The sequence below is a fragment of the Prionailurus bengalensis genome, chromosome C1 (assembly GCF_016509475.1).
Source record: "Prionailurus bengalensis isolate Pbe53 chromosome C1, Fcat_Pben_1.1_paternal_pri, whole genome shotgun sequence".
NCBI lineage: Eukaryota > Metazoa > Chordata > Mammalia > Carnivora > Felidae > Prionailurus > Prionailurus bengalensis.
This window is the reverse complement of record NC_057345.1, coordinates 213,346,251-213,372,446: the sequence shown is the minus strand read 5'-3', so window position 1 is coordinate 213,372,446 and position 26,196 is coordinate 213,346,251. Positions and strand designations below refer to the sequence as shown.

The following is a 26,196-nucleotide window of genomic DNA, read 5'->3' as shown; positions in this document are numbered from 1 at the left end:
TTATTTGGAAGTAACCATTCCAACCAAATGTATCAAGAGATAAAAGAGAATAAATGAATGGTTCTCGTCTGCAAAACTGCCTGTTAAATTTTCTTGTTGAGCAGTGTTCCATTTTCAGGAGGCCTTGCTTAACCGATTGGTTTATTTATAACTTCAGCTTCCTGGAGAAGAGCCCATTGGAAGAGTAGAACCAGTGGGTAATGCACCTTTGTTGGCATTAGTTCACAAGATGAACAACTGCCTCAGCCAGATGGAACAGTTTCCAGTCAAAGTACATGACTTCCCCAGTGGGAATGGGACAGGAGGCAGGTAAGAATCATGGCTTGGGTGTGCCCTTGCCATTGGACTTTGTGCTTAATTTTGTTGAGGTCAAGTGGCAAGAGGTCTGGTAATATCTTCATCTGCCCAAAGACCATTTGGTTGTAATGGCTAAAGAAAAATACTTTTTATATTTAAAATCCACCCCTTGTGTTTTTTAAACATGGTGTTTTGGAAATCTATAACCCAATGACTGTGTTGGCAACCTGTAATAAGCTTAGTGTTCCATTACTTTAATCTAGCTAGAATGCTTCTCCGTGAATTTTACAGGCATGGATGATAAAATATTTGCATTCTGTGCAGTATTGGGATTTCCTGTGTGATGTGATTATACCTTTGATGGGTTTTAACAAATAAGTTTATTTTGAAGTTTTCTTGTTTTAATAAAACTTTCTATTTTTTTCTATAATATAGTACTTTTACTGGACTCATGAAGTGCCACAGAAAGAATTCACTGTGAAGGTTCATTATTGTATTTTATGGAATGTTACAAGGTTTCTAGAATGTCACGACTGGAAGCATACAAAATAAGAAATTAGTTTGGTTGTTTTGAGTTTATTTATTTTGCGAGAGAGTGCGAACATGTGTGTGCAGGGTAGGGCCAGAGGGAGACAGAATCTCAAGCAGGCTCCGTGCTACCAGTGCAGGCCCCATACGGGACTCCATCTCAGGAACTGTGAGATCATGACCGGAGCCAAAAAGCAAGAGTCAGATGCTTAAGAACTGAGCTCCCCAGGTGCCCCTGAGATCAGTTTGGTTTAAAAATACACAGTCTGATGTATTTTGAAAGCATTTAAATTTGTGATTGAATTAAAACAATATGCATTACTGGATCAGATAGAGGGAGCAGTGTGGGCTAGAGCTTTTTCTGGCTTTGAAAATTAATACAGAAAGTGGTATTCGGTTTTAATCATCCTACTGGAGGATTTTATGAAACAAGGGGGTATCTCATCTATGCCTGAGAAAACCATGATGTTTTTCATTTTCACCCAGATTTGTGTAAAGTCTGTATGTTTACATATGTATCCGTTTAATGCAATATTCCTCTCCAATACCCCAGTTTGCATGCCTTCTGGAATCTTAAAGAGAACTGCATTTTAAGCCTGCCTGTGTCTTGATGTTGTCAGCCCTTTTTCAGAAATGAGCGATTAATTCTCATTTTCAGGGTCAGACTGGTGTAGCTCTTGAACTGCTTCATTCAAAAGAATATAGTGAAGTAAATTGTAAAGGGTAGTTTTTAAAGTAATTTTGTAGCAGAAGCATTTGAAAGCAAAAAAGAGGGCTTTTTCTTTTGTTTTTAAATCCATAGAATTTAGTTAGGCAGTGGCAAAATACTGCGGAAGTGAGCATGCACAGTGGTTGCGGAATGTTTATTCTAGATAAATGGCTAAATCTCGGTGGGGAGGGATTTCTGCCCGCTTGGATTTATGGTAGGACAGAGAATGATGATTTAATGTTCTCATGTGCGTGCGTACACACCCTCTTTTATTTCTTACTTTAACAACTTTACTAAGTAAGTCAAATTGCTGACTTCACTATTTACATAACTGGTAAGTAAGTGCTTATTTTGTGCCTTAAAAAATGCAGTTTGTATTATCTTCCTTTTGTGTGAATTATTATGTTGATTTTGAAAATAATAGAATAACTTTTTTTCACAAATTATCTTGAGCTTTTCTCTCAACAGAGGATCACAGGCTTTAAAATTTTTCAACACCCATCAGTTAAAATGCCAGTTACAAAGACATCCAGACTGTGCAAATGTGAAACAGTGGAAGGGTGGGCCTGTCAAGATTGATCCCCTGGCTTTGGTACAAGCTATCGAGAGATACCTTGTGGTCAGAGGTACTTTCCCTATATGTGTGTTTTGTTTCCATACGTACATGTGGGCTGGGAATATTGGGGGATATATAAATGATTTCCCTTGTATTACTACTTCTGTTCAAACCTAGCTTCAGGAACTCGGCTTCCCATCATTTATTTAACACGTAGTATGTGGAAATGTGGTAAATTTCCTAGGAGCTGACTGCTTACAGTCAGCTGGAATGTAATGTAGTGGGAATGGCATTTTGTATGTGACCGTTTTCTTGAATCCTTCTGTTTCATAGGTCAAGGTGTAGTATACACGTGTTTTTCTAAGAGCATATTAGTTTAACCGGTATATGTGGGCCCTGGCATGTAACGTTGCTAGAAGTTTAACAGCCTTCTTGCATCCTTAGGGTATGGAAGAGTAAGAGAAGATGATGAAGACAGTGATGATGATGGCTCTGATGAGGAAATAGACGAGTCTCTGGTAAGGTGCTGTTCTCACCATGTTGTAATGGATGAAGTTCAGGGCCTGTAGCTTAACTGGATTTTCTTTTGCTTCATTTAGGCTGCTCAGTTCTTAAATTCAGGAAATGTGAGACACCGGCTACAGTTTTACATTGGAGAACACTTGCTCCCGTATAACATGACTGTGTATCAGGCAGTCCGACAGTTCAGTATACAGGCTGAAGATGAAAGGGAGTCCACAGACGATGAGAGCAATCCTCTGGGAAGAGCTGGTATTTGGACAAAGACTCATACAATATGGCAAGTAAAATGACTTCGTTCTGTTTTCATCAGCTTTGTTACTGTTTGTGTGTTTTGGGAATTCATATGAATGGCTGGCCTAAGTAAGGGGAGGAGACCCAAATCCTACATTTTATTATCAAAAGCCACTTCAAATACTTTGCACGAATGCCTACACGCATGCACATACGTATGTGTGTGCTTACCTTCGTTATGTCAACTAGAAAACGTGTTTGTTCAAGGGCAGTAATCCTGGCTTACATCACCTTTTTAGATTCATTTCAGATCTTTAAATAAGACAGAAACATCTCCATAAGATGAAGTTCCTTTGGGTGATGAGCAGCTTGGCATCTTTAAGCCCTTAGAGGCACTTGGATGCAGCTTCCCACATTGTGAATGAATGTCTGCTACTTACATTTAATTAAAGAGATCTGTTCTCCCCTGGACCACCCCCGGAGTTCCTCAGGTGGCCCCTCCTGGGAATGTGGTCTATTTGTGGTCTCTTTCTGGAAGCGGTGCCGTTGGTAATTCTCCAGACCCAGAAGTCAAGAGAAACTGGATAGATCTTAGAGTTCTAGAAACTCCAGTGTCTGTGGGTCACCCTTTGGCCCCTGTAGAACGGTTTTTATTCTTAAGATCTACATTTAGTTTACGTACTCTCCAATCGATTTAGGTACAAACCCGTGCGAGAGGATGAAGAAAGTAATAAAGATTGTGTTGGTGGTAAAAGAGGAAGAGCCCAAACAGCTCCAACAAAAACATCCCCCAGAAATGCAAAAAAGCATGATGAGTTATGGCACGGTAAGTTCGTGCAAGGGACGGGAAAACCCATCGCCATGGGGCAGTAGACTTCTTGTTCTGATTTGTACCTAGCAGTCAAATCTTTATAATTTAGAAAATACAAAATTACCACAAATGAAAAATTAAGTATCTGCAAAATTAAATTTGGAAAGAAAATTGGAAAAGACTCAGATACTCTTTCCATGAAAAATTTGTTTTCATGAAGGCTAAAACACATTTCATTAGTAGAGCACATTTACTGAAGAAGAGACTGATCGTGGTCAGGCAGGCGCTTCATTTTCATCCTTTATTGTACTCTAACAGTTCTAGAAGAAATGAAAAGTTTTGCCAGGTAATACGATGACTACTGAATGGAGTAGCATCTCCCAGTCTGAGCTCTTTTCTTTTCTTTTGTAGTATTTCTTTCCAGTCTACATGTGCTTGTTCACCCCCACCCCCCACCCCCCCCACCCCCCACCCCCCCCCCCCCCCGCCAACCCTCCACGTTTTTTCTGTGGTAGTGGCAGTGCCTCGGGGCATTGGCTGCAGGGTCGTTGCACAGAGACCATCCCTATTAGGGATTTCCAAACTGAATGGTGTCAATTGCTAAAAATTTTTCTGGTCCTCAGAAATAAGGACATTGTAACAAATATTTTTGGGGTTCGTTGTTGCTGTGGTTCTCCCCCCACCGCATCCTCCCCCACAACTAAGTTCTTTTTTAAAGGGTTTATATTTTGAAATTTTTATTTCTGTGTTTTTGGTGTTAGAAATTGCCCTTTGTTTTCTGTAGTGATAATGTTGTGATTTTGATTCCTGTGCATGGTAACAAAGTAAATGGCAACAGTCCACACCCCCACAACCCCCTTCCCCACCATGCTGCTACTAAGTGAAATCTAAGAAGAAAAGCATCCTAGATCCCTTCAGAAATCATCACAGTCTTTTCTATCCTAAGCCTCGAATTAAATAACCAAATCTCTTACAGATTTACAATTGGGAGTGTTTGTCTATTTTACATGGCCATTTTAAGCTGGATATAAAAATTAAAAATCCAAGAAATTTATATCTGTGAATTTAAATTTACACATTTTTCCTTTTGTCTTTATTCTTTCCCAGCTATTTTATTATTAGCTGTTGTTTCTGTTGAAAGAGGAAATGCGTATGAGTCAGTCAGTGTTTATTTTGATATGGGAGGCAAGTGAAATTTTTATAAGCCTGGATGATTTTGGTATAAGATAAAAGGGAAAAAATGTTCAAGCTATCAATACCCTAATAAGATACCAAATATTACATCTTCACAGCTTGTGCTTACTATTTTAGGTGTGATAAGGTGACACCAGTGCCACTGGCATAGCCTTTGTAACCTTGATCAAACTTAACTTTGATCTTTTGCCCTCTAGATGGAGTGTGCCCATCGGTATCAAATCCTTTAGAAGTTTACCTCATATCCACGCCACCTGAAAATATAACTTTTGAAGACCCGTCGTTAGATGTGATTCTTCTTTTAAGAGTTCTACATGCCATCAGTCGATACTGGTATTACTTGTATGATGTGAGTAATGTGGCCCGCTGATGATGGTTCCCATGGTGTGGTGTTCATGGCACACTACCCATAGTTTTCTGTCTAGTAGTTGATGAATTTAATTTCTGTTGTACTAGAAACAGAAATAATGATTCGGTTAAATGCAGGGATCATAGCCCAGTGAAATACAATTTATTCACAGTGGGAGCTTCTCCCCCACTTTTTTTTTTTTTTTTTTTAATGTTTATTTACTCTTTTTGAGAGAATACAAGCTGGGACAGATCAGGGACGGGAAGGACAGAGGAGCCTGACAGCAGTGAGTCCAATGAGGGGCTCAAAGTCACGAACTGTGAGATCATGACCCGAGCTGAAGTCAGACGCTCAACCAACTAAGCCACCTAGGCGCCCCTCCCCCACTTTTCGTTGCTGGCCTATATTTTGGATTAATGTTTTCCTAGCTGTAACTTTATTAAGGTAGGCTGCAACAAGAAATATGAATGTGAATTTACATAGTTAAAATTCTTTCTCCATTAAACAAAAGTTACATTTGTCTAAGTTAAAATATATATTAAGTAAAAAATGAAGTGAAAGTTAAGTACTACCTTTGATATTTATACAATACAAAGCAGAATGAAGGAATTGGCCTCGCATGAGCGTTAGCTGCCGCATCAGTGACTGGGACAGTACTGGTGCCCTGTAGCAGTTCGGTCATTCCGCTGGGCATTGTAGAAGTTGTCATTTAGATTGGGACACTCCTGTGGAAAGCTGTGTATTGTATGTTGGGAACCGGCTGGAATCCAGGCACTCTGGGTACATATTTGCAGGTAAAGAAAGAGTTAGTGGATATAATCCTAATGTTTTCCTGCATGCAGACCTTTTTGTTTTTGGGTTTTGTTTTTTTTTTTTTAACATTTTACAGAATGCAATGTGCAAGGAGATTATTCCAACTAGTGAATTTATTAACAGTAAGTTGACAGCAAAAGCAAACAGGCAGCTTCAAGATCCTCTAGTGATCATGACCGGAAACATCCCAACATGGCTGACTGAACTGGGAAAAACCTGGTAAGACGATCATTTCTGAAACGGCGACTTTGGGAGTGTTATCGTTGTGTTGGTCTTTATACATTTTGTCACAGAAGCATAGTCTTTGATGAACCTGCTTAAATGTGTTTAAGTGACGTTATCATATCTGATGACAGCTTGCTGAATATTCTGTGGCTCTAGCATCCAGAGGAGGCTAGCTGGGGCTCGTACGAGATCTTTGTGGCAGTGTGTATCTATGTGTGTGAAATAGGAAAGTACACAAGGATCGTTAAGGAGATTAAAATCCCCTGTCATCACAAAATGGGGACTCCAAAGGTATAGTCAGTTGATTTTTCTGTGCCTGTTTGGGCCCAGACTTACATTCTCACAGACCATAGAACTGCACTGATCGGTATGATAGTCGGTAGCCACACACAGTTGTTTACATTTAGATCAATTAAAATTAAGTAAATTAGAAATTAGTTTTTAGTCCCACATAGCCACATCTTTATGTGGCTACCTATATTGGACAGAACAAATGTTGAATATTGGGGTCTTCAAAGGAAGTGCTTTTAGCCACTCTGTGTCAAGAACTACCAAAATCCTACATCATGAAGCAATAGAACCTGTATTACTGTAGGGTTCATTCGTTGGAAATCAGCATGGCCGTTTGGCATGCTTGAGTGACTTAGAAATGCCAAAGCTGGGAGGAAAATCGTGAGCTAGTAAAGCCATTATCTATTATTTGTGTATATGTGGTATGGGGATGGGATGGCAGTGAAATGTGACCAGGCTTAAAACTATATTTTAAATTTAAAATTTCTCTAGTCGTGTTATGCATCCTGAAGGTCTTTGGGTAGATCAAAGATAATCTTGAATAGACCTGATATGAATAGTTGGATTTCAGATTTCACAGCAAAAAACTACTTAATACATTATTACTTGATCACTTAGACATTTCATAAAAGAATTATGAAAATTGTTCAAAATTAGTTTGCCTAGACCATTTTTGGTTATGTTTACAGTTATTATTCTGTATCGTATTAAAACTTGTTTCTAATACAAGGGTTTGTATGGTTTCTGATTCTAATTCAGATCATCTGTATCGCATCTTTTTACAGCCCATTTTTCTTCCCTTTTGATACCCGGCAAATGCTTTTTTACGTAACTGCGTTTGATCGGGACCGAGCGATGCAGAGATTACTTGACACCAACCCAGAAATCAACCAGTCTGATTCTCAAGATAGCAGAGTTGCACCTAGATTGGATAGAAAAAAAGTAAGTTTCTCCCCCCAGATATTCAAAGGTAAACCAAACCGGCCTTTGGAAAGTAATGGGGAAACTAGAAATGGGGTGCACCTGAACGTGCCTGTTGGCACAGGGCCGCAGCTCAGCCACAGCCAGCTCTTGGCTTGTCTGATTTCTCACCTGGATGTTTTACTCTCAAGCTCTTGGAACTGGGCTCTTTGTGGTTCTTCTTCACCCGGCAGGTAAGAGTCCCTTCTTCCTGTTTCTGAAATAATGTCTGCAATTCTTTTTCCTCTCTCGTGCCAACAAAGAATCTCGTCTTCTCTTAGTGAGGATTCTTTTCCTTTTTAAATTACGAACTCAAACTGTAGCCTCCCTTTTATAATTGATGCTTTATGCAGTAGGTAGAATTAATCAGATCCACTTTCTTCCCTTCACAAATCACTCTGATCAGAAATGACTGAAACAGGATTCATGGTGTGATTCCCAGCTCAAGCCCAGTCAGCCCCTGTGCTGCTGATCTCATTTTCCTGGGCTTCTCATCTTGGCTGCACATTCGTAGATCTGACCACACTGCTCTGAGCCATTCCTGCAGAGACCCCACCCAACATTGCTGACCCTGCACTGCCTTTTTATCTTCCTCTTTTGTGCTGAAGATTCTTACTCAGGTCTGTCCTTCCAAAACCTTTCACTCCAAGACTCATGAGAGCCATTAGTATAATGACATTAGAAGAGGAGTTAGAAGGAATGAGAAGCAGAAACCAAAAAGTACTTTTTTTTTTTTTTTTAAGCTTTGCTATTTCTATTTTTACTTGTGTCATTAGGATTGAGTAAACAGTGGTGTTGGTGGGATTTGGAAATCTAGCAGGACCTCTCTTGTCCTCCTGAATCTCCTGAGTAGATGTTTGTAGTTTCTGCAGGTCGGAACCAGGAAGTTTCCGCTCCCCTGTGTCAGCAGCCACCCCCATACCTATTTCTCCATTACGTCAATGTACGTGTGCCTGGGGGGTGGTTCATGCAGCTGCAGCCCTAACTTGCACTGGTCTTGGGCAAGGTCACAGAGATCCTTTCTTCTCCACCTTGAATTTTCTGAACCTGTCGTGGGTTCAAGAGGACACTTCCCATGTAGCCTCGCTGTCTGTGTTTGTAGCCGTGCGGCCACTCTCTTACCCTTTTCTGAGGCGTGCTTTAAAGAAACAGTTAAAACAACCGAATTGATTTTTTTTTTTTTGCACTTCGATAAATGCCACCTGTTTATTATAGTGTAATATGAGTCTAGTTTCTTCACCCTTCTTCTTTCTTTCTTTCTTTTTTCTTTCTTTCTTTCTTTCTTTTTTTTTTTTTTAGCGTACTGTGAACAGAGAGGAGCTGCTGAAACAAGCCGAGTCTGTGATGCAGGATCTGGGGAGCTCGCGGGCCATGTTAGAAATCCAGTATGAGAATGAGGTGAGCTTATGAGTGTTGACGCTTTTCAGCTTCATTTGTGCTTTCGTAAGAGTTTGTTGGTCCTCTGAAATTCTAAAAGATGGTTGGGAAATTTATCTGGAAACTGGAGATGTGCTCTGCTGGTGATCTAAGCTCTCCATTTTCCAAAGTTCAGTTGTATATTAAGAGAGAGTTTTTTTTCTTGCCTAAGAACGAATGTTTGTGCAGTTGTTAGGTTGATAAAGTGGAAGAGTGTTTTAAGCCGTATCTTTCAGAATGTTTGAACTGCCTTTTTAAAAATTTACATTTACCGAAATAGATAACCTATGTAATAAATGCACACTTTTAACATGTCCAGTTCTAATTGTACAAATTCTTGTGGCCAAATGTACACACCCCACCCCCACCCCCACCCCCAGGCAACCATTGATTGGTCTGTTTTCTGTCCCATAGTTTTGTCTTTTTCACAGTGCGGTAGGCAGTGGACACCTGTGGTGCGTAGCCATTTGTGTCATTCTTCTAGCACTTAGTGCGTAGTGCTTTTCAGATTCATCCTGTTGTTCCATATATCAGTTTGTTTCCTTTTATCACTGGTATGAGTCTATGGTAGGGATATCTCACAAAATGTTCAATCACTAGGGTATGCACATTTTAGTTTCCAGTTTTGTTTTGTTTTGTTGTTGTTTTTTTTTAGTTTCTTTATCTGAGAGCGTGCGAGTGTGCACGGGTGGGGCAGGGGCAGAGAGAGAGGAAGAGAGAGCATCCCAATCGGGCTCCGTGCCATCCACGCAGAGCCTGATGCAGGGCTCGAACTCACAAACCGTGAGATCATGACCTGAGCCGAAATCAAGAGTCAGGCGCTCAACCAACTAAGCCACCCAGGCACCCCTAGTTTCCAGTTTTTGATACTTCTGAATAATGCTGCTATGAACATTTGTGTACAAGTCTTTGTAGACCTAGGTTTTTTTTTTTTTTCTCGTGGGTAAATAGTTCAGGGATGAATTGATAAGTTATTTAGTAAGACATGTTTTTACTTGATGAGAAACACCAAACTGTTTTCCAAAGTAGCTTTGCCATTTTCCATTCCCACCAGCGATGGAGTGTGTAAATTTCAATTGCTTCACATACTCACCAGCCCTTGGGTACTGTCTTTAATTTGGGGTATTTTGGTGGGTTTGTAGTGATGTCTTAATGTGTTGTATTTGCACTTTTCTGAAGATTAATGATATTTTCATTCCCGTTTGTTTCATTGGCCACTCATGCATGTTCTCTGGAGAAGTGTCCCAAGCATTCTGTACACTTTTTCATCATTGGGTTTTATGATTAAGTTGTTGAGTTTTTCATTACTCTGGACACAAGGTCTTCATGAGATAGGTGTTTAGAGATATTTTCCAGTTTGTACTTTATCTTTCAGTTTCCCCGTGAAAGGTCTTTGGAAGAGCAGAAGATTTTAATTGTGATAAAATCCAATTCATCAATTCTTCTTTTCTAGTTTGTGCTTTTATATAGCCCAGGAAATTTTCCCCTGACCCTCAGATTTCGACCTTGTTAAACTTAATTATTCTAATAACTTAAAAAATTTTTTTTTAATATTTATTTTATTTTTGAGAGAGAGAGTGCGTGCACACGAGCATGAGTGGGGGAGGAGCAGAGAGAGAGAGAGACACACACACAGACTCCAGAGCAGGCTCCAGGCTTTCAGTACAGAGCCTGGCATGGGGCTCAAACTCAGGAGCCGCAAGATCGTGACCTGAGCTGAAGTCAGCACTTAACCGACTGAGCCACCCAAGCACCCCAGTTGTAATAACTTTGTAATACATCACTTAGGATTCCAGGGCTTGGGAAGCTTTTCTATAAAGGGCCAGATTCAGGTGGTGTGGGCCCTGCAGCCTTCCATCACCGCTACTCAGTTTCACCTTTGCACAAGCGTGAACGTGGCCACAGACAGTACGTATACAAATGTGCCTGGCCATGTTCCAATAAAATTTTGTCAGTGAAGTTTATAGTTCATACAATTTTCACATGTTGTGAAATATTCAAGATTTTTCTATCAACCGTTGAAATTGTAAAAACCATTCTTAGATTGCAGATTGTACAAAACAGGAAGTGGGCCAGAGGTGCAGTTTACTGATCTGTGTTGTTAGACAGTCGTGTCGGCTGTGAAAGAAGATGGTTTTACTTCCTTTCTAATCTTTGTCATTTATTTCTTTTGAGATGCTTTTAAATAGCCAGGACAGTACACCAAATACTTATTTTCTGTCTCTTTTTACCATGAAGTACGGAGTTTCTTGGGGATACTTTCCTCCCTCTTTCCCCTAAATATTTTTAAGACAAAACTTGAGAGTTTTCAGACTTCTGAAACTCTTGGAGACGTAAAATATCCAAATCTTCTATTACGCCAATTATTTCTAATAGCCAGTCTCTCTGCCTCTCGGTTTTCTTATCTATAAAGTGTGGGTTATAGCACAATCTCTAATAGTCTACAGTATGACCTGTAGTATGCAAGTAATTTTAAGTATGACTTTGAATTTTCACTCATTTTCGTAAGCATTTTCATCTTCTCCTTAAGGCTTTTGAAAAGATAATTTGAGAGTCTTCGGTCATCAAAATTAAAACTCTAAGTACTTCTGTACTGGGAAATATACGGCGCCCTAGTGATACAGGTTATAGCAGAATTCAAAGGATTACAGAGGTCAAAGGATATTACGGTGTAGTTGGGAAGTCCTAGGACAAAGGTATATGGCCGATGAGTGATATAGGTGTCAAGAGAACGAGGCTTTCACACAAGTACAACTGTCCTGGGAGCCATGAGGACCAGTAGGCCATAGAGTTAGACCTTCATGGAAGAGAGTGGGAGCATTAAGGGACCAAAAAATACTGTGGCTTGAGCAAAGGATTGGGCTTGGTGGTGTGGTAAGCAGCAGAAGTGAGTACCGGCTCCAGAAGTGATGGGGTGAGGGGACATTGGGGCAAGGCCTTGCATGCTGGGATAAGATATTGGGATCGAGTTTTGATTCCAAGGTGATTGGGCCACTTGCTCAGAGGATACAGGATTTAGATGTTTACGTGCCCACGTTTCTTCTTCATAAAACTGCAAGACCTCTGCTCCAGCTCTGACTTCTTTTACCGAATTTATTTTAACATGCTTTCTACTTTTTTACTCCAACATACTGTTTTCTTGCCAGGAATGTCTTTCCTTTCCTCTCTCATCCTTTGTGCCTCTCTTCAAATTGCATCTTACATGGAGCCTAAACAAGTTCAGAGTAGCATCACAGTGATCTGAGGATCATCAAGAATGAATTACTGATGCAGAAATCATGAGCTTATAATCTTCATGGATGGTCCTAACTACTGACGCTGGAAAAGATTCCAGGAGCTGACTTCAGTGGGGAACAGGGGTTAGGAGGAGTACTGTCTTTTTAGATACAAAGGGTGTATCTAAATCATATATCCTATTCAACTATACAAGTATGCAGGTGACCTTTGGGAAGACTTCAGAGTAGCTCCAGAAGAATCCTAGTTCACAGTGTCCAATCAAAATGGGCCCTAGCTTGAACAAGGATGATTGGTGAGCCAGGGAAGAACCAAACCCGTCTCTGGGCTCAGAGAGTCTTCAAGCCTCAGGATTCGCTGGGGCTACGAATGACCAGCCTCTGGGGCGGTGAAGCGTTAGGAGCATGGACTGTGGAGCCTGGTGCCAGCACTGACTGACCGTGACGTTGGGCACGTTATGTAAACTCCTCGGTGATGCCTCAACAAGTGTGTAAGAAATGGACCTTTTTCATCATGTTGTTAGAATGACTAAATGAGCTAAGGTGTGAAAAACACTCAGAACAGAACAGTGGCACATGGTAATTGCTGGTACATAAGGGTTAGCTTTTGAAAGAAAAAGACTCGCAGCACTTCGAGTAAGACAAGTTGTCAGAACTTGGTCTTCTCTGTTTTGATTTCTAAAGCTTTATGCTTTTCTTTCCTTTAAAGACAAATGAAGCAAAAGCAAACTCCCTACCTTTTTACTGGAGTGGCTGAGTAGAACAAAGATGCCTGAGAAGATCAGGTTGCGAACAGCAGCACTGTTGGCCAGCGCAGGGCTTGGGAAGAATTGCCAGAGCAGCTTTTTCTTTCTTTCTTTTTTAATGTTTTTATTTATTTTTGAGAGACAGAGCACGAGTGGGGTAGGAGCAGAAAGAGATGGAGACACAGAATCCAAAGCAGGCTCCAGGCTCTGGGCTGTCAGCACAGAGTCAGACGTGGGGCTCGAACTCACAAACAGCGAGATCATGACCTGAGCCAAAGTCCAAGGCGCAACCAACTGAGCCACCCAGGCGCCCCATGCCAGGGCAGCTTCGACCTGTTCCTTCCACCCTCACAGAGATTTGCTGTGGTGACGGGTTTATAGTGATACCCAGGCCATTTAATATTTTAAGTCTGTTTTGCCTTTAGAAAGAACAGTATTATTTGGATGAAGGAATTTGATCTGATTTGTGATTTCTCTTTCGCCTAGGATAATTACGCTAAAGGGAGAAAAAGTTAAGCAGCTCTAAACTGCCCTCTGGTGGATGTCAGATGTTACTGCAGTTTTTTCTTTTCTCTGCTTCTCTTTCCCCTTCTTCCTCTCCTCCACTACCCAGTATTCAGTGAAGAACAAAACATACAAAATTCCTACCATCTCAGAACTTTGTTCAGTTTGGGAAGGCCAGTACGCACTTCCTTATTACATATTATTATGTAATAATTATTATGTTAATAATATTATTAACATATGTATATGTTAGGCCGCGTGATGAAGAAAAATCTAAATGAGATGGATCACGATGGGGAAGGGAGCCATTACCATTTAGGGAAGGGTGTGTCTAGCAAAAGAACTGAGAAGCAAAAGCCCTGACACGGAGACCTGGCCTGTCGCAGAATGACTGGCTGGAGGTCGGAGTCCAGCTGTAGGAGGGGTCACGGAGGCCTGCGTGGAAGAACTGGAGCTTTTGCTTTTGCGAGAGACGGAGGCCTCTGTCAGCGCCGTGAGCCTAGAACAGGAGACGCCAAGCTTGCTGGTGCAGAGACCCTGGAGGAGGGCTGGCGGTAGCCCAGATGAGGGGTGATGGCGGTGACCGGCTTAGAATGTATTGTGAGGGTGGGGCTTACAGTGTTCAGCGATGGGTTGGAATGCGGCGAGTGAAAAAGAGATGAGCCAAGGTTTTTTGGAGTCTGGGGTGAACGCAGATGCCGTTTACTGCCGTAGAGGAAAACTAACGAAGGGATGGAAGTGGATCCCCAAGGTGCCACCGCATCCAGCCTGGTAGATCACTGTTGGCAAAGTTAGAGTCAAACATTTGGTGGATTGCATCTTATCGTTTGAACTAGTAGAGGCACTTTTTAAAAGTAACTGTGGTAATAAAATAGGGCCAGTTATTTACAATGATCTATAAGGGAACTCTTGTTTTTTTCACCAGGACTGTGGATGCAGCATATAAACTATGCTACTAACTTGTCATTAGCCAAATATCTAAGTTATGGTCTGAGCTGGCAGGACCTTGCAACATGAAGGAATAACGAGACTGTGAACATGGACACAGGATATGTCTCACAGAGGAGGGGTTTCCATTCAAGGCTGTGCAGTCGCCTTGGAGCTGGGCCAGGCTCTAAATCAGGCCTGTCAGTTGAGAGTCTTCAGGACATGCTCCCCATCCCGTGTACATACCGATAAAGCTCTCCGGAGTTGCTAGTGCACCGTGAGGCTCCGAAGCTGAGTTAGCCGTGTGGGTGCTGGCGTGGGTTCTGGCCTTCCCTTATTCTTGTTTTATTCAACGAACCTCTGTTAAATGACTGGTGCGTGCCCAGGCACCACTGAAGGTACAAAGGTGAATTAAAGTTATCCTCGAGTGAGAAACGTGAGCCCGTAACAAAATTGCAGTGCTATGATGTGATAAGCACTAAAGTAGCTAAACTAGAAATCCTAAAAAAAGGGGGGTGGGCAGAGTAACTGGGCAGAAAAGGAGGCTTCTCCTGAGGAGATGACATTTGAACTGGTTTCAGGCTAACAGCTCACCCACGAGAGCTCGGGAAAGAGATTCGTACTCAGACAAAGCCATCTTATTCCCCGGGGGCAGGACAGCTGCAGTGGCACTGTTACCGGTGTAGGAGCCGGACCCTTGCAGTGACAGTGTTAGGTCCTGGGGAGAAAGAGGAAATACAGGGCTGCTGGTTCTTGTTCTGGCCGACCAAGACGGAAGGAAGATAGGATGGTCTGGGCAATAACACGTCTAAAAAATGGTTGCTGTTAGCGTCTGCGTTGCAGAAAGGTTGGCTGGTCTAAAAGGCAGCGTCAGATCTGAAGTTTGAAATCGTTCTCTTTTTGTTCTCCTGTAGGTTGGTACCGGTCTTGGGCCTACACTGGAGTTTTATGCACTTGTATCTCAGGAACTACAGAGAGCCGACTTGGGTCTCTGGAGAGGTGAAGAGGTGACTCTCAGCAATCCAAAAGGTACCATCAATTTGTGAGTTTCTGTGGGTTTTCCACATCAGGTAAAAGGGCCATTACAGTTCATTAAATAGATTTAGCTTCTAATAAACTCACATGCTCTCCGACCTCAATCCCTTTTACCTTTTAGCCTTTGTTTTCTCTGTTATCAAATAAGAGAGCCTTCCGGCTCTAGAGGTCTTCATTCTGTGATCTGCCTTCTGATTTTGAGAATACTGAATTTCTTAAGTGTTATTAGTTAACCAGGTTTTGTCTTATTTTGTTTTGTTCTGGGAAATCGCACCTAAAGTTTCGTGACTTGCTCATTTTATAGGAAGCCAAGAAGGGACCAAGTACATTCAAAACCTCCAGGGCCTGTTTGCGCTTCCCTTTGGTAGGACGGCTAAGCCCGCTCATATCGCAAAGGTTAAGATGAAGTTTCGCTTCTTAGGCAAATTAATGGCCAAGGCGATCATGGATTTCAGATTGGTAAGTGTAGGATTATTCGCTTGTCGACGGTTTTGTTTTGTACCTGTCCTATGAAAGTATCTTAATCCCCTGCACTTAATGCTGTATTTTATTTTTTATTTTTATTTTTGAATTTTTTTAATGTTTTTATTTATTTGGAGTGAGAGAAAGAGTGTATGCATGCATGCGAGCAGGGGCGGGGGGCAGAGAGAGAAGGAGAGAGAAGAGCCCAGTGCAGGACTTGAACTCAACAACCTGATCATGACCTGAGCTGAAACCAAGAGTCAGATGCTTTAGCCAACTGAGCCACCCAGGTGCCCTGAGTTATTTTAGAAGTTACATTTTTTCATTTTTAATTAGTTGGTCCTTCCTTTTAACTTCTTTTTCTTCCAAATGTGCAGTAATACAAACTTCAGTGGAATTTAGTTTACACCACCCCAAATAGAGTAAGATTCCTATAAACATCTCTTAGTTTGAGGCTCTTATGGAGAATATATATGTCCATCACCTTTTTAGCGTCAGTTTTTTTAAATAGGATTCTTCGGTGTACTAAGTTTTTCACAATATCAGGGCTCCAAATTGGGTTTAAATGGGAACAGTTGTGTGTAATGAGAGAAACCATTCCAAAATGTGAGGGTTTTGGGGGAGTACTACTCAACCTTTATAAATGATCTCTTAAAGTGTCAGTTATAAAATTGAGGCAATTCTAGAAGCTTAGCATGACTGTTTTATTTTGTGTATATTCCCTTTCAGGTGGACCTTCCCCTTGGCTTACCCTTTTATAAGTGGATGCTACGGCAAGAAACTTCACTGACATCGCATGATTTGTTTGACATTGACCCGGTTGTAGCCAGATCAGTGTATCACCTAGAAGACATTGTCAGACAGAAGAAAAGACTTGAACAAGATAAATCCCAGGTGAGCCTAGAAGATAAGAAAGCGGTCAAGTGGATCACTTTCTTACCGTTGCGAGATGAGGTCTTTGTTAAGTGCTTTATATTTGATCCAGTTATTATTTTATATTAATGTCGTATTTTAGAGGAGTTCTAATTTTTTTATTAGAATAACTGAAAAGACTTCACAGTGGGTAAGATGACCTATAGTAACAGCAGGTGATAAATAAACAGCTTGATTAACAAATAGGATACAGTCCTGACTTGAAGCCATAGGGCTCTCATTTATTAAATTTAGATGGGCATTACGTACCTGGACAGGTAGTGTTATCATACTGAATTATTTTTTTTTCTTTTTTTCTTTTAGTTTTTATTTATTTGTTTTGAGAGCGAGCGAATACAAGTGGGGTGGGGGGAGCATAGAGTGAGGGGGGAGAGAAAGAATCCCAAGCAGGCTCTGGACGCTCAGCGCACAGAGCCTGATACGTGGCTCTAGATCTCACGAAACCGTGATAACGTGATCTGAGCTGAAATCGAGAGTCAACTGACTGAGCCACCCAGGCCCCCCTGAATTCTTTTAGTAAGCATTTGAATCAATAAAAACTATGCTTAGGATAGATGGTTTTTCTGGAAAGAAGAACAGTCCGCCTGTTTTTAGAAAGATCTCAGGAAAATAGTTTTAAAGGTCATGGTAGGTGTTCTCTATTTCTCAGGAACACCTGTTGAGAGTTCGCTATTAGAATGTGTAATTTTTCATTTTATATCATGAATGTGTATTCTTTATATATTGATAACAGATTAAAGATTATTTACCCAGTCTGAGATTAATAGCAGTTCTGCGTCAGACATTAGAAGAAGACAAAAGTGGCACGGACTCAAATAGCTATGTCTGGGCATGTAACACGGCCCGATTTTAAAGCAGCTCCCATTTTATAAATTATGTAAAGTAAGAATAGGGGAGATTCTGTAGGGAAGCGTCACATCTCCTGATAAGCTGGAGAAGGGCTTACTGTAGACTGATGGGTTTTAGAATGCCTTGTTATCAGAGAAGAAAATGATTTGTAAGGGAAATAATTTTATCTCCCTTATTAATTGGTGACTTGAGGAAAAATGTTTTATTAGGAGAAATTGGTATTTAAAAGAGGCCATGTAAGGTTTGTTGTCTTCAGGTTTTTTAGAATCCATTAGATTTACGCTTCCCAACTTGATAAATTTTAATAACTAATACAGTCCTCTTTAGGATTATCTCTTAGGTAAATAATGAGGGGAAAATGAAGGAAGAAAAGAAAGTAAAACTCATGGCACTGTTCCAAGTGCCTAATATCTATCAATTCATTTCATCCACAACGCCCCTGGGAGATTTAGGTCTTTCTGATATTCCTGCCTTACACACAAGAAACCCAGGGCAGACCAGCTGAGTAACCTGCCAAGGTCACATACCTAGAAGTGGGGGCAGGGCTGAGAGTTCACACCTGGGCTGTTTGCTCTGGAACCTTCACCGTTACACATTTTGCAATATGCCACCCGGTTTTCTTCCTCATATCTTTTGAGATTTGTTCTTATCTTTATTTTTGATGTTGCCACTTTAAAAGTATAAAATGTACAGCACGGAAACCAGATTCCAGAAACCGATGTACCATGTTAACCGACTTTCATCCAGCACGTGAGGAATGGCGTGGGTTCCAAACCCTCCCCTCATCGTTTATAAAGTACATGGATGGAGCAAACTCGGTAGTTTAAATCCTCAAAAGATACATGGGAAATGGGCTAAAGCTTATTAGCCTTCGATTTAATGTAAGATCTGAAAAAACGAATAGTGAATTTCTTTTAAGCATCTCGAGGACACTGTATATTCTAGATTCCTCTCAATGATAGCGATTTTTTTTATTTTGAGAGAGAGTGAGAGTGAGCAGGGAAGAGGCAGAGAGGGAGAGAGAGAGTCCCGAGCAGGTTCCGCGCTGTCCAAGCAGAGCCCAACGTGGGGCACGAACTGTGAGATCATGACCTGAGCTGAGGTGAGGAGTCGGATGCTGCACCGACTGAGTCACCCAGGTGTCCCAATGATGGCAATGAAAGGTCTTCATTCAGGTGCCCTCAAATGTGCACCTGAGGCCGAGGAAAGACGTAAACACAGGCTTTTACAGGCGAGGACAGACGGCCATAGTCCCCAGGCACATTATACCTCAGTCTTCGTGCTGTTACCCCCCCTGCGTTCTGAATCATGTGGAATCCTAGGCAGCTTTTATTTCCCTTTTTAAAAATGACTAATTTTAAAAACGCCTGGGTGGCTTCATTAGTGTGCACACACACTCTCTCAAAATAAATAAACAAATATATATTTTTTTAATTAAAGAATGACTAAGTTTAAATGAGAACTTCTAAAAATGACTGTAAGCCAGAACTTCCTAGCTTTTTTTAGTTTAAATGACTAATTTCTTGTACCTAGACTCTTTGGCTGCTAGGAATTTCATACGTACGGGTATCCCCAGTTTGGAGAGTCACTTGGCCCCTTCCTCCTATACTGAACACCTTTATTTTCAGATAGTATTTGCAGGTCTGCATGTTGGTCTTTGATTTCTAATCTAAAGAAATTTTACGTAAGCCTTTCGTATTCTTGAGCGTTTAAAAAGGTGAATAATACAAATTGCTTTTTAATATTTGCCTTTAGAGTAGGACTTGAGGGCTTTGTTGGAACTTTTCTTCATTGTGGATACAGATCTGTTCCTCTAGTCCTGAAGTAATTGAATGAGGAATCCCCAGGGTATTCCTTAGACTTGAGCTTTGCAGCAGGAAGAATGTTAATTATAACCATTAGTAGATAGTACGTTATTTGTATTTACAGTTTCCTAACTATTGCTTGGTATTTGGGGTGTGTGTGTGTAGGATTAAGATAGGATTTAGGAGAAGTTTGGCCCTATTAGCTACTCTTAAATTAACCATCATGTAAACTATTGGGACATTCTGTCAAAGGTGATTTGAAATTCAGTCAGATGGAGTAGCAGACCTCTCATCTTGAAGGAACACTTAAGTGATCTTGTTTTTCCCCCATATAAAAATAGTTGGATTCTAAAGTGCTTTATTTCCTTTGTGATCTGTGTCATGTGTAAATTATGACAATAAAAGAAGTATTCTAAGAGCTGAAGGAACCCATAAAATGTATTAGCATATCTTTTGTTTTATAAACACAGACATACAAGCAACTGAATTACTGTGCTTGATCTCCCATCCCCCTTGTTTAGACCAAAGAGAGTCTACAATATGCATTAGAAACCCTGACTATGAACGGCTGCTCAGTTGAAGATCTAGGATTGGATTTCACTCTGCCAGGATTTCCCAACATCGAACTGAAGAAAGGAGGAAAGGATATACCGGTCACTATCCACAATTTAGAAGAATATTTAAGAGTACGTAATTGTGGCACCCTTTGGGGGAAAGGCCAGCGTGGTGGGCGACACAGGACTTCTGTGGACACTGTTCTGGGGGAAGGGGGAAGCACCTGTCCCGGGAGCCTGCCTCCCCTGCCTGAGACCCTCGACACCCAAGATCACCGCACAACATCCACTTTTTCAGGCCCTCATTTCTGTCTGCGCTTGACAAAATGTGTCAGATATTTCACAAAGCCTTATATATGACCTTGAATTTTCTGTCTTGAAGTTTGAATACTACTAAACTCTCATTGTCTTCGTTTAAAACAAATCAGTGAAAAGGAGCCATCACTTGTGTTCTCATTAAACTGCATTCTGTCTGTCAAGGCAAAACTAGACATTATTCTTCACACACACACAAACACATTTTTATGGGTGTAATGAGGACTTGCAGATAATCTATAGCCCTTGACTATATTTGTTAAATTAAGGGAAAACAATTTTGTATTAAAAAGAAACTGTATTTTAAGTTCCATGCTATATAGGTCTTTACTACTGCTTTTTGAAAAGTTTCTTTTGGTTTATTTCTGACCCTGAGTGGAAAGAGCATTGGGTTCAAGATAGAAAACCACCTATACCCAGACTCGGGTTTTCTGCCACCCTACAGTGGGATTTTATTAAAAAAAAAAAAAAAAAAATTTATATTTATTTATTTTTGATAGCGAGCACAAGCGGGGGAGGGGCAGAGAGAGAGGGAGACACAGAATCCGAAGCAGGCTCCAGGCTCTGAGCTGTCAGCACAGAGCTGCACAGGGCTCGAACTCCCAAACCGCGAGATCATGACCCGAGCTGAAGTCGGACCCTTAACCGACTGAGCCACCCAGGTGCCCATACAGTGGGATTTTAGATAGAACCTCTGAAAAATGGCTCTGGTTTCTTCGTCTGTTAGAGAAAGAGTAGATAGCCAAGGTCTTCAGATATCTTTTGGCATACCCAACTGTTCTGTGACTGTTAAACACATTCTTTAATATTCACAGGACTATCTGATCAAACTTACCTGCTGCTTTTCCTAACTTTGAGAAAGCTGACCTTTCAGCTTACTTGTAAATGATGAGTTAATGTCCAGATTAAAGTTCTCTGAAAAGAATTTGTGATGATGCTTGTATTTTTCTGTCAGCAAAATGCTGTTGTCTTCATTTTTATCTGAGTATGTCCTGTATTTCTTGAACCCAGTGGGTTAGCTGGAGTCATTGATGACTAGATATCATTGAACCAGTAACAGATGCTTTCTGTTCCTTTTCAATGTCACGTGACTGCATTTCCAGAGTTTGCCTTTTTCTAAGTGAAGGTCCACTTCAGAAGCATGGGTTCTAAGAACTTAATCGGGATTTGGATAGAAAAATTTCACATTAAAAATTCAGAACACTTCACAGTTGGTTATTATGCATCTTGACACATTATCTTTAATTCTTAATAACATTTTATCCTCTTGAGAAACTTTCATCTGCTTCTCATCTAGTAAGGTACCGTTCTGTGCCATCAGGGTTTTATGTAAATGAATTTTTAAAACACACTAAACATAAATGCTCATCGTAATTGTTTTTACATTTTCTTGCTGGCCAGGCCCCGAGTTAGAAGTTGACCTGAGAGATCTCTTATGTGGTTTTCTGAGAGATGTTTTAGAGACTTCACTCGTGTGGGGTTTTTTGTTGTTGTTGTTGCTGTTGTTTTTAAAGTGATCAGGATGGATGTTTCACTGTACTTTGCCATGTACTGGGTAGGAAAGAGATAGGAAATCTTGTCACGGTTTTTAAAAGACCTTTCTTTTTACAGCTGGTTATATTCTGGGCACTAAATGAAGGCGTTTCTAGGCAATTCGATTCCTTCAGAGATGGATTTGAATCTGTCTTCCCACTCAGTCACCTCCAGTACTTCTACCCGGAAGAAGTGAGTAGCTTGTGTCTGAAGAAATTGCCCGTTGCTCACTGTGTACCTGTAGCAATCGTAGCACGCTGTCTCTGTGCCATCTGGCCGAAGAGGATTGCAAACGAGAGAACTGGGGGGCGAGGTGGGTTTGTGAGCCGAGGGGTGGATGTTGGTAAAGGTAGAAGATCATTTCTGAGCAAAGAAGAGTATCAAATGCTAAGTGTAATACGATGTAATATAAATATATCGTTTTATATTGTATAAATATTAACTATAGTTGAAGTATTGGAGTGGGGTCTGTGTGTGAGATTGGGTGAGCCCAGCCTCGTCGTCGGTCACCTGACCCTGGATGCCGGCCAGTGCAGAATGGGATGCGCGTCTTTGCGGTCGCTGAGGAGAGTGCGCTTTTTTTTTTTAACCTAAACTTCCTGGATTGGGTGCGACACTGTTTTATGATTGGAGTCCGTTCTTGGAGTTAAGGAAGTGTTGCAAGTACCGTTAAGAGTGGGGACAAATGAGTGTGCAGTTTTCCAGCCCTCTTAAGTGCAACAAGAATCTGGAACACTGCTCTCGAGTGGGGAGATGGCACAGAAAGGGTCTGCGAGGTGTGGGGTTTCTCCAGTTTGGGATCCTTTTTGTTTAGTATTTGAATGATAACTTTACACATATATTACTGGCTGAATCCGGATCCCTTTGAATGACTTGGACGTAGCATTTCAATCTCAGTTACGATTTTTGTGTCCACTCTGATTTGCTGCTTGCGGGAGCATGTGGTGTAGCTGACGCTTTGAGGCACTAAGTGTCACCTGGAATTGAAAGCAGCAAGGGTTGCTCCTGGAATTGAATTCTGGTCCTTCCCGCTTCACCGTATGACCTTGTCTAGGCTGTTGTGTCTGACCCGACTGCCTCGTCCATAAGATCGGGATAACCTCTGTCTTACTGAACGGGATACATAGAGTACCTGCCAGTGAGTGACGCGTAGTAGGTATTAAATTTTCTCAAAGCACGCAGTCCTTCTGCAGGTGGGCAGGTCACCAGAGAAAAGATGGCTTAATGTGAAACTGGTGTTAGATTTTCCAAGGGGACGCAAGCACTTCTTGCTTTCTCCTGTTCCCCCTGGAACGGCTTGCCTGGTCCCCGGGCAGCCCCAGCCGACCATCTGGCAGCCATCTGCCTCTGTACAAAGTGAGGAAGCTGCCCGTTGGCTGGGCCTCAGTTCAGCTTTCTGCCACTTCTCTCTCCAGCTCGCTAGTCTGTGTCTTGGCTTCTGGCATTTCTAGAAAACAGGATATTTGAAATCTCCCTGGCGAGATGTAGGTTATGGAGTTAAAGCCTGTAAAGACACGAGAGGCGTTAGGAAAGCTTAAACAAAGGTTTGTCTCAGGTATGTTTTGTTTGCGATTAAAGTCTTCTCGAGAAGCCAGTCCCTGCAGGTGGGCAGGGTGCCTTTAAAGGCACCAGAAGAGGAGGCTGAGTCTGTAACCGTAGTAGAAGAGCACGTTGTCGAAAAAAGAGGTCCCTGCGCAGAACTTTCGGTATTGAAAATGATACTTTGATTTGGTGCACGGTAGTCCTGTGCTATATTGGCATCTGCAAAACAGCATGTCCTGTGAGTTTTCACTGAGTTATGCAGCCGTGTCCTTAGTAATTTGTTTCTGTTGGGTGACCACGCAGCTGGACCAGCTCCTGTGCGGCAGTAAAGCAGACACTTGGGATGCAAAGACACTGATGGAGTGCTGCAGGCCGGACCACGGTTACACTCACGACAGGTGAGTACCCGGATCTGCTGGGCTTTCGTTTGAGGGTCAGGAATTTGGTGGTGTGTGCGTGCATGCGTGTGTATACGTACGTTATGAACAACAACAGGGGGGTGCCGTTTTTAAATTTGTCTGCCTATTTTAAAGGAGGCTTTCTGATATTTTGGCCTCATTTCTATCAAGACCTTAGGACTCAAAGATTTCTTTTTCGGGTATTTCTGTGTAAGTGAACAGGGAGGAGGAAAGAGAGGAGGATACAGGTCAAACCCGTTACCCGTTTTTGTTGGCGGTAAAATGGAAATATCCGTACGCTCCCGACAAGTCTTGTTTGTTACAACAGTAATCATTCCCTTTGAATTCCAGCTGTGACAACAGAAAACTACGTTGGTTTCCGAATGCGTCCTAATGCAAGTTCGTAGGTAGTCGTATTGAAATTTGGTAGTCTGCAGCTGGCTCTGAGAGTCTGCGGTGCGGTGCGGTGTGATTGAAAGGTGCACAGTCCCGTGCTGAAATGATTTTGCTGACTTGTTTCTGTTGTAGTCGCGCCGTGAAGTTCCTGTTCGAGATTCTCAGTAGTTTTGATAACGAGCAGCAGAGGTTATTTCTCCAGTTCGTGACCGGTAGCCCGAGACTGCCTGTTGGAGGTGGGTGTGCCCTAGGCGCCTGGCCGCCGCCATTCTGGGGGGGGGGGGGGGGAGGAGGGAGGGAGGGAGGGAGAGAGAGAGAGGGAGAGACGGACAGAGACTTCGGTACCACCAGCAGCATATTCTGCATTTGACCCAATAGTGCCTTTTCGTCACTCTAGTATCCTAACGTTTCTTGAGTTTTCCATTGGCTTTGCGATATGTGAGAGCTCTCGGCCGGCAGGGAGATTCATAGGGATCATCGTAAACACACCGAAGTAGGATTGTTAATGAACACGTAATGCTACTCTTCTAGGTGAAATTCAGATCCTCCGGCCAGCTGTACATTACAGACTCTTGGATGAGAATGCATTGTAAAGTCTACTTTTCTAGGAGCGAGTCAGTCCTAATAGGAGTCAAATTGGTACTCGGTTTTAAAAGCCAAAAAGCAGAAGGAGCTGTTGGCCTCCTTATTCTACAGTGGTTTTTTCCGGTAAATAAAGCAGATGTTGGGGTCCATACACTAAACGTACATCACGTGTGTAGACGTAATTGCCCAGCAAGAAGGAACACTTTGCGCGTGTGGTAACACCGTACAGCCGAGCAGCGTGACGTTTCCTGATGGTAGCAGCACAGAAAGGCTACGTTTGTGATTCCAGACGGATTCTTCTTGTGGCTAAAAAACATCTGGCTCGGAGTTAGCTGTGTGCGGCCTGTTAACTTACTAACTTCCCTTGGTCTTTCTTCCTTCCCCTTCTGCTCAGGCTTCCGGAGTTTGAATCCACCTTTGACAATTGTCCGGAAGACATTCGAATCGACAGAAAACCCGGATGACTTCCTGCCCTCCGTAATGACTTGTGTGAACTATCTTAAGTTGCCGGACTACTCGAGCATTGAGATCATGCGGGAGAAACTGTTGGTCGCGGCCAGAGAGGGGCAGCAGTCGTTCCATCTGTCCTGATCACAGCGAGAAATGCGGCGTCTGCCTGTTACAGCAAAAGAAAAAAAAATCATGATTTCTTTTCTAAATGTATCACCTGAGTCAAGGAAACATGTTACGCCTTCTTGTTGTAGGAAAAATGGCTTGCAGATTGTACAAGAGACACTTGGTTGACACTCATTAATGGCCCCATGGACTTAAAGTGATCAGGCCCTAAAACGTTGTTGTGATGAGGTTTCTTTAGCAAGTTCTTGTTTAAATTATCATTTATTTGATGAGTGAAGTTTTTAACTTGCTTTGCTGTGTGAAATTTAAAAAAAAAGGGATGTTTTTCAGGCTGAAACAATAAATGTCGCTGTGCAGTTTAATTCTGGGCTGTGTGTGTCCATCTAGCTAAGTCTGCAGTTTTGTTTCCTCCAGAGACCACTCTTGTACATAAGTACAGACACGAAAGCTCACGTGTGTTTGACAAATCCGGTTCGGTAGGTTAGCTCTGTGTGCATCTCACTCCCCTCTCATTTCCCTCCCCGGTTCATGTATTGTCCGCGGTCCACACGGGTTTTTTTGTGTGCGACACTCAACGGCTGTCACGTCTTCATTAGCCACGGGCTCCCGTTGTTCCGTGTTCTCTCTCAAATTAAGATATAATTTTAAAATTCATTGAACCGAAATATATCGTCAGTGTGATTCCGCCTTTGTAGCTCGGTAGACCTTTCTCATAGCTTAGTTTTAATATAGCTGTAGGGTATGGCTGGCCTTTGCCCAGTGACCCCGTAGGACTGTTTACACGGTGATTCTGGCAACCACAGCAGCTTCTGGAAGGGAGGCCAGGAAAGCCCGCTCACTCCTGTGTAGCTTGAAAAGTCTACAGCGTGGGCTGGCCGGTATTTTCTTATTCCACGACCAG

General features: G+C 41.9%; 1 protein-coding gene across 44 annotated transcripts in view; it reads left to right on the top strand.

The window, feature by feature from the left end:
• TRIP12 (thyroid hormone receptor interactor 12) overlaps positions 1-25,657 on the top strand; it is a 140,475-nt gene extending 114,818 nt beyond the window's left edge. For 34 of the 44 annotated variants that reach the window (XM_043578071.1, XM_043578062.1, XM_043578099.1 and 31 more), the window contains 17 exons: positions 158-309; positions 1,988-2,160; positions 2,535-2,608; positions 2,690-2,889; positions 3,542-3,669; positions 5,046-5,197; positions 6,087-6,229; positions 7,312-7,468; positions 8,786-8,884; positions 15,227-15,341; positions 15,652-15,806; positions 16,539-16,703; positions 19,918-20,082; positions 21,877-21,990; positions 23,644-23,738; positions 24,267-24,370; positions 25,114-25,657. In XM_043578071.1, coding sequence (XP_043434006.1) covers positions 158-309; positions 1,988-2,160; positions 2,535-2,608; positions 2,690-2,889; positions 3,542-3,669; positions 5,046-5,197; positions 6,087-6,229; positions 7,312-7,468; positions 8,786-8,884; positions 15,227-15,341; positions 15,652-15,806; positions 16,539-16,703; positions 19,918-20,082; positions 21,877-21,990; positions 23,644-23,738; positions 24,267-24,370; positions 25,114-25,310 — 2,388 coding nt within the window. In that variant the 3' untranslated portion in view covers positions 25,311-25,657. The remainder of the gene's footprint in view (positions 1-157; positions 310-1,987; positions 2,161-2,534; positions 2,609-2,689; positions 2,890-3,541; positions 3,670-5,045; positions 5,198-6,086; positions 6,230-7,311; positions 7,469-8,785; positions 8,885-15,226; positions 15,342-15,651; positions 15,807-16,538; positions 16,704-19,917; positions 20,083-21,876; positions 21,991-23,643; positions 23,739-24,266; positions 24,371-25,113) is intronic. The other 10 variants (XM_043578093.1, XM_043578105.1, XM_043578094.1 and 7 more) reach the window with 1 other exon arrangement.
• The last annotated feature ends 539 nt before the right edge of the window (positions 25,658-26,196 follow it).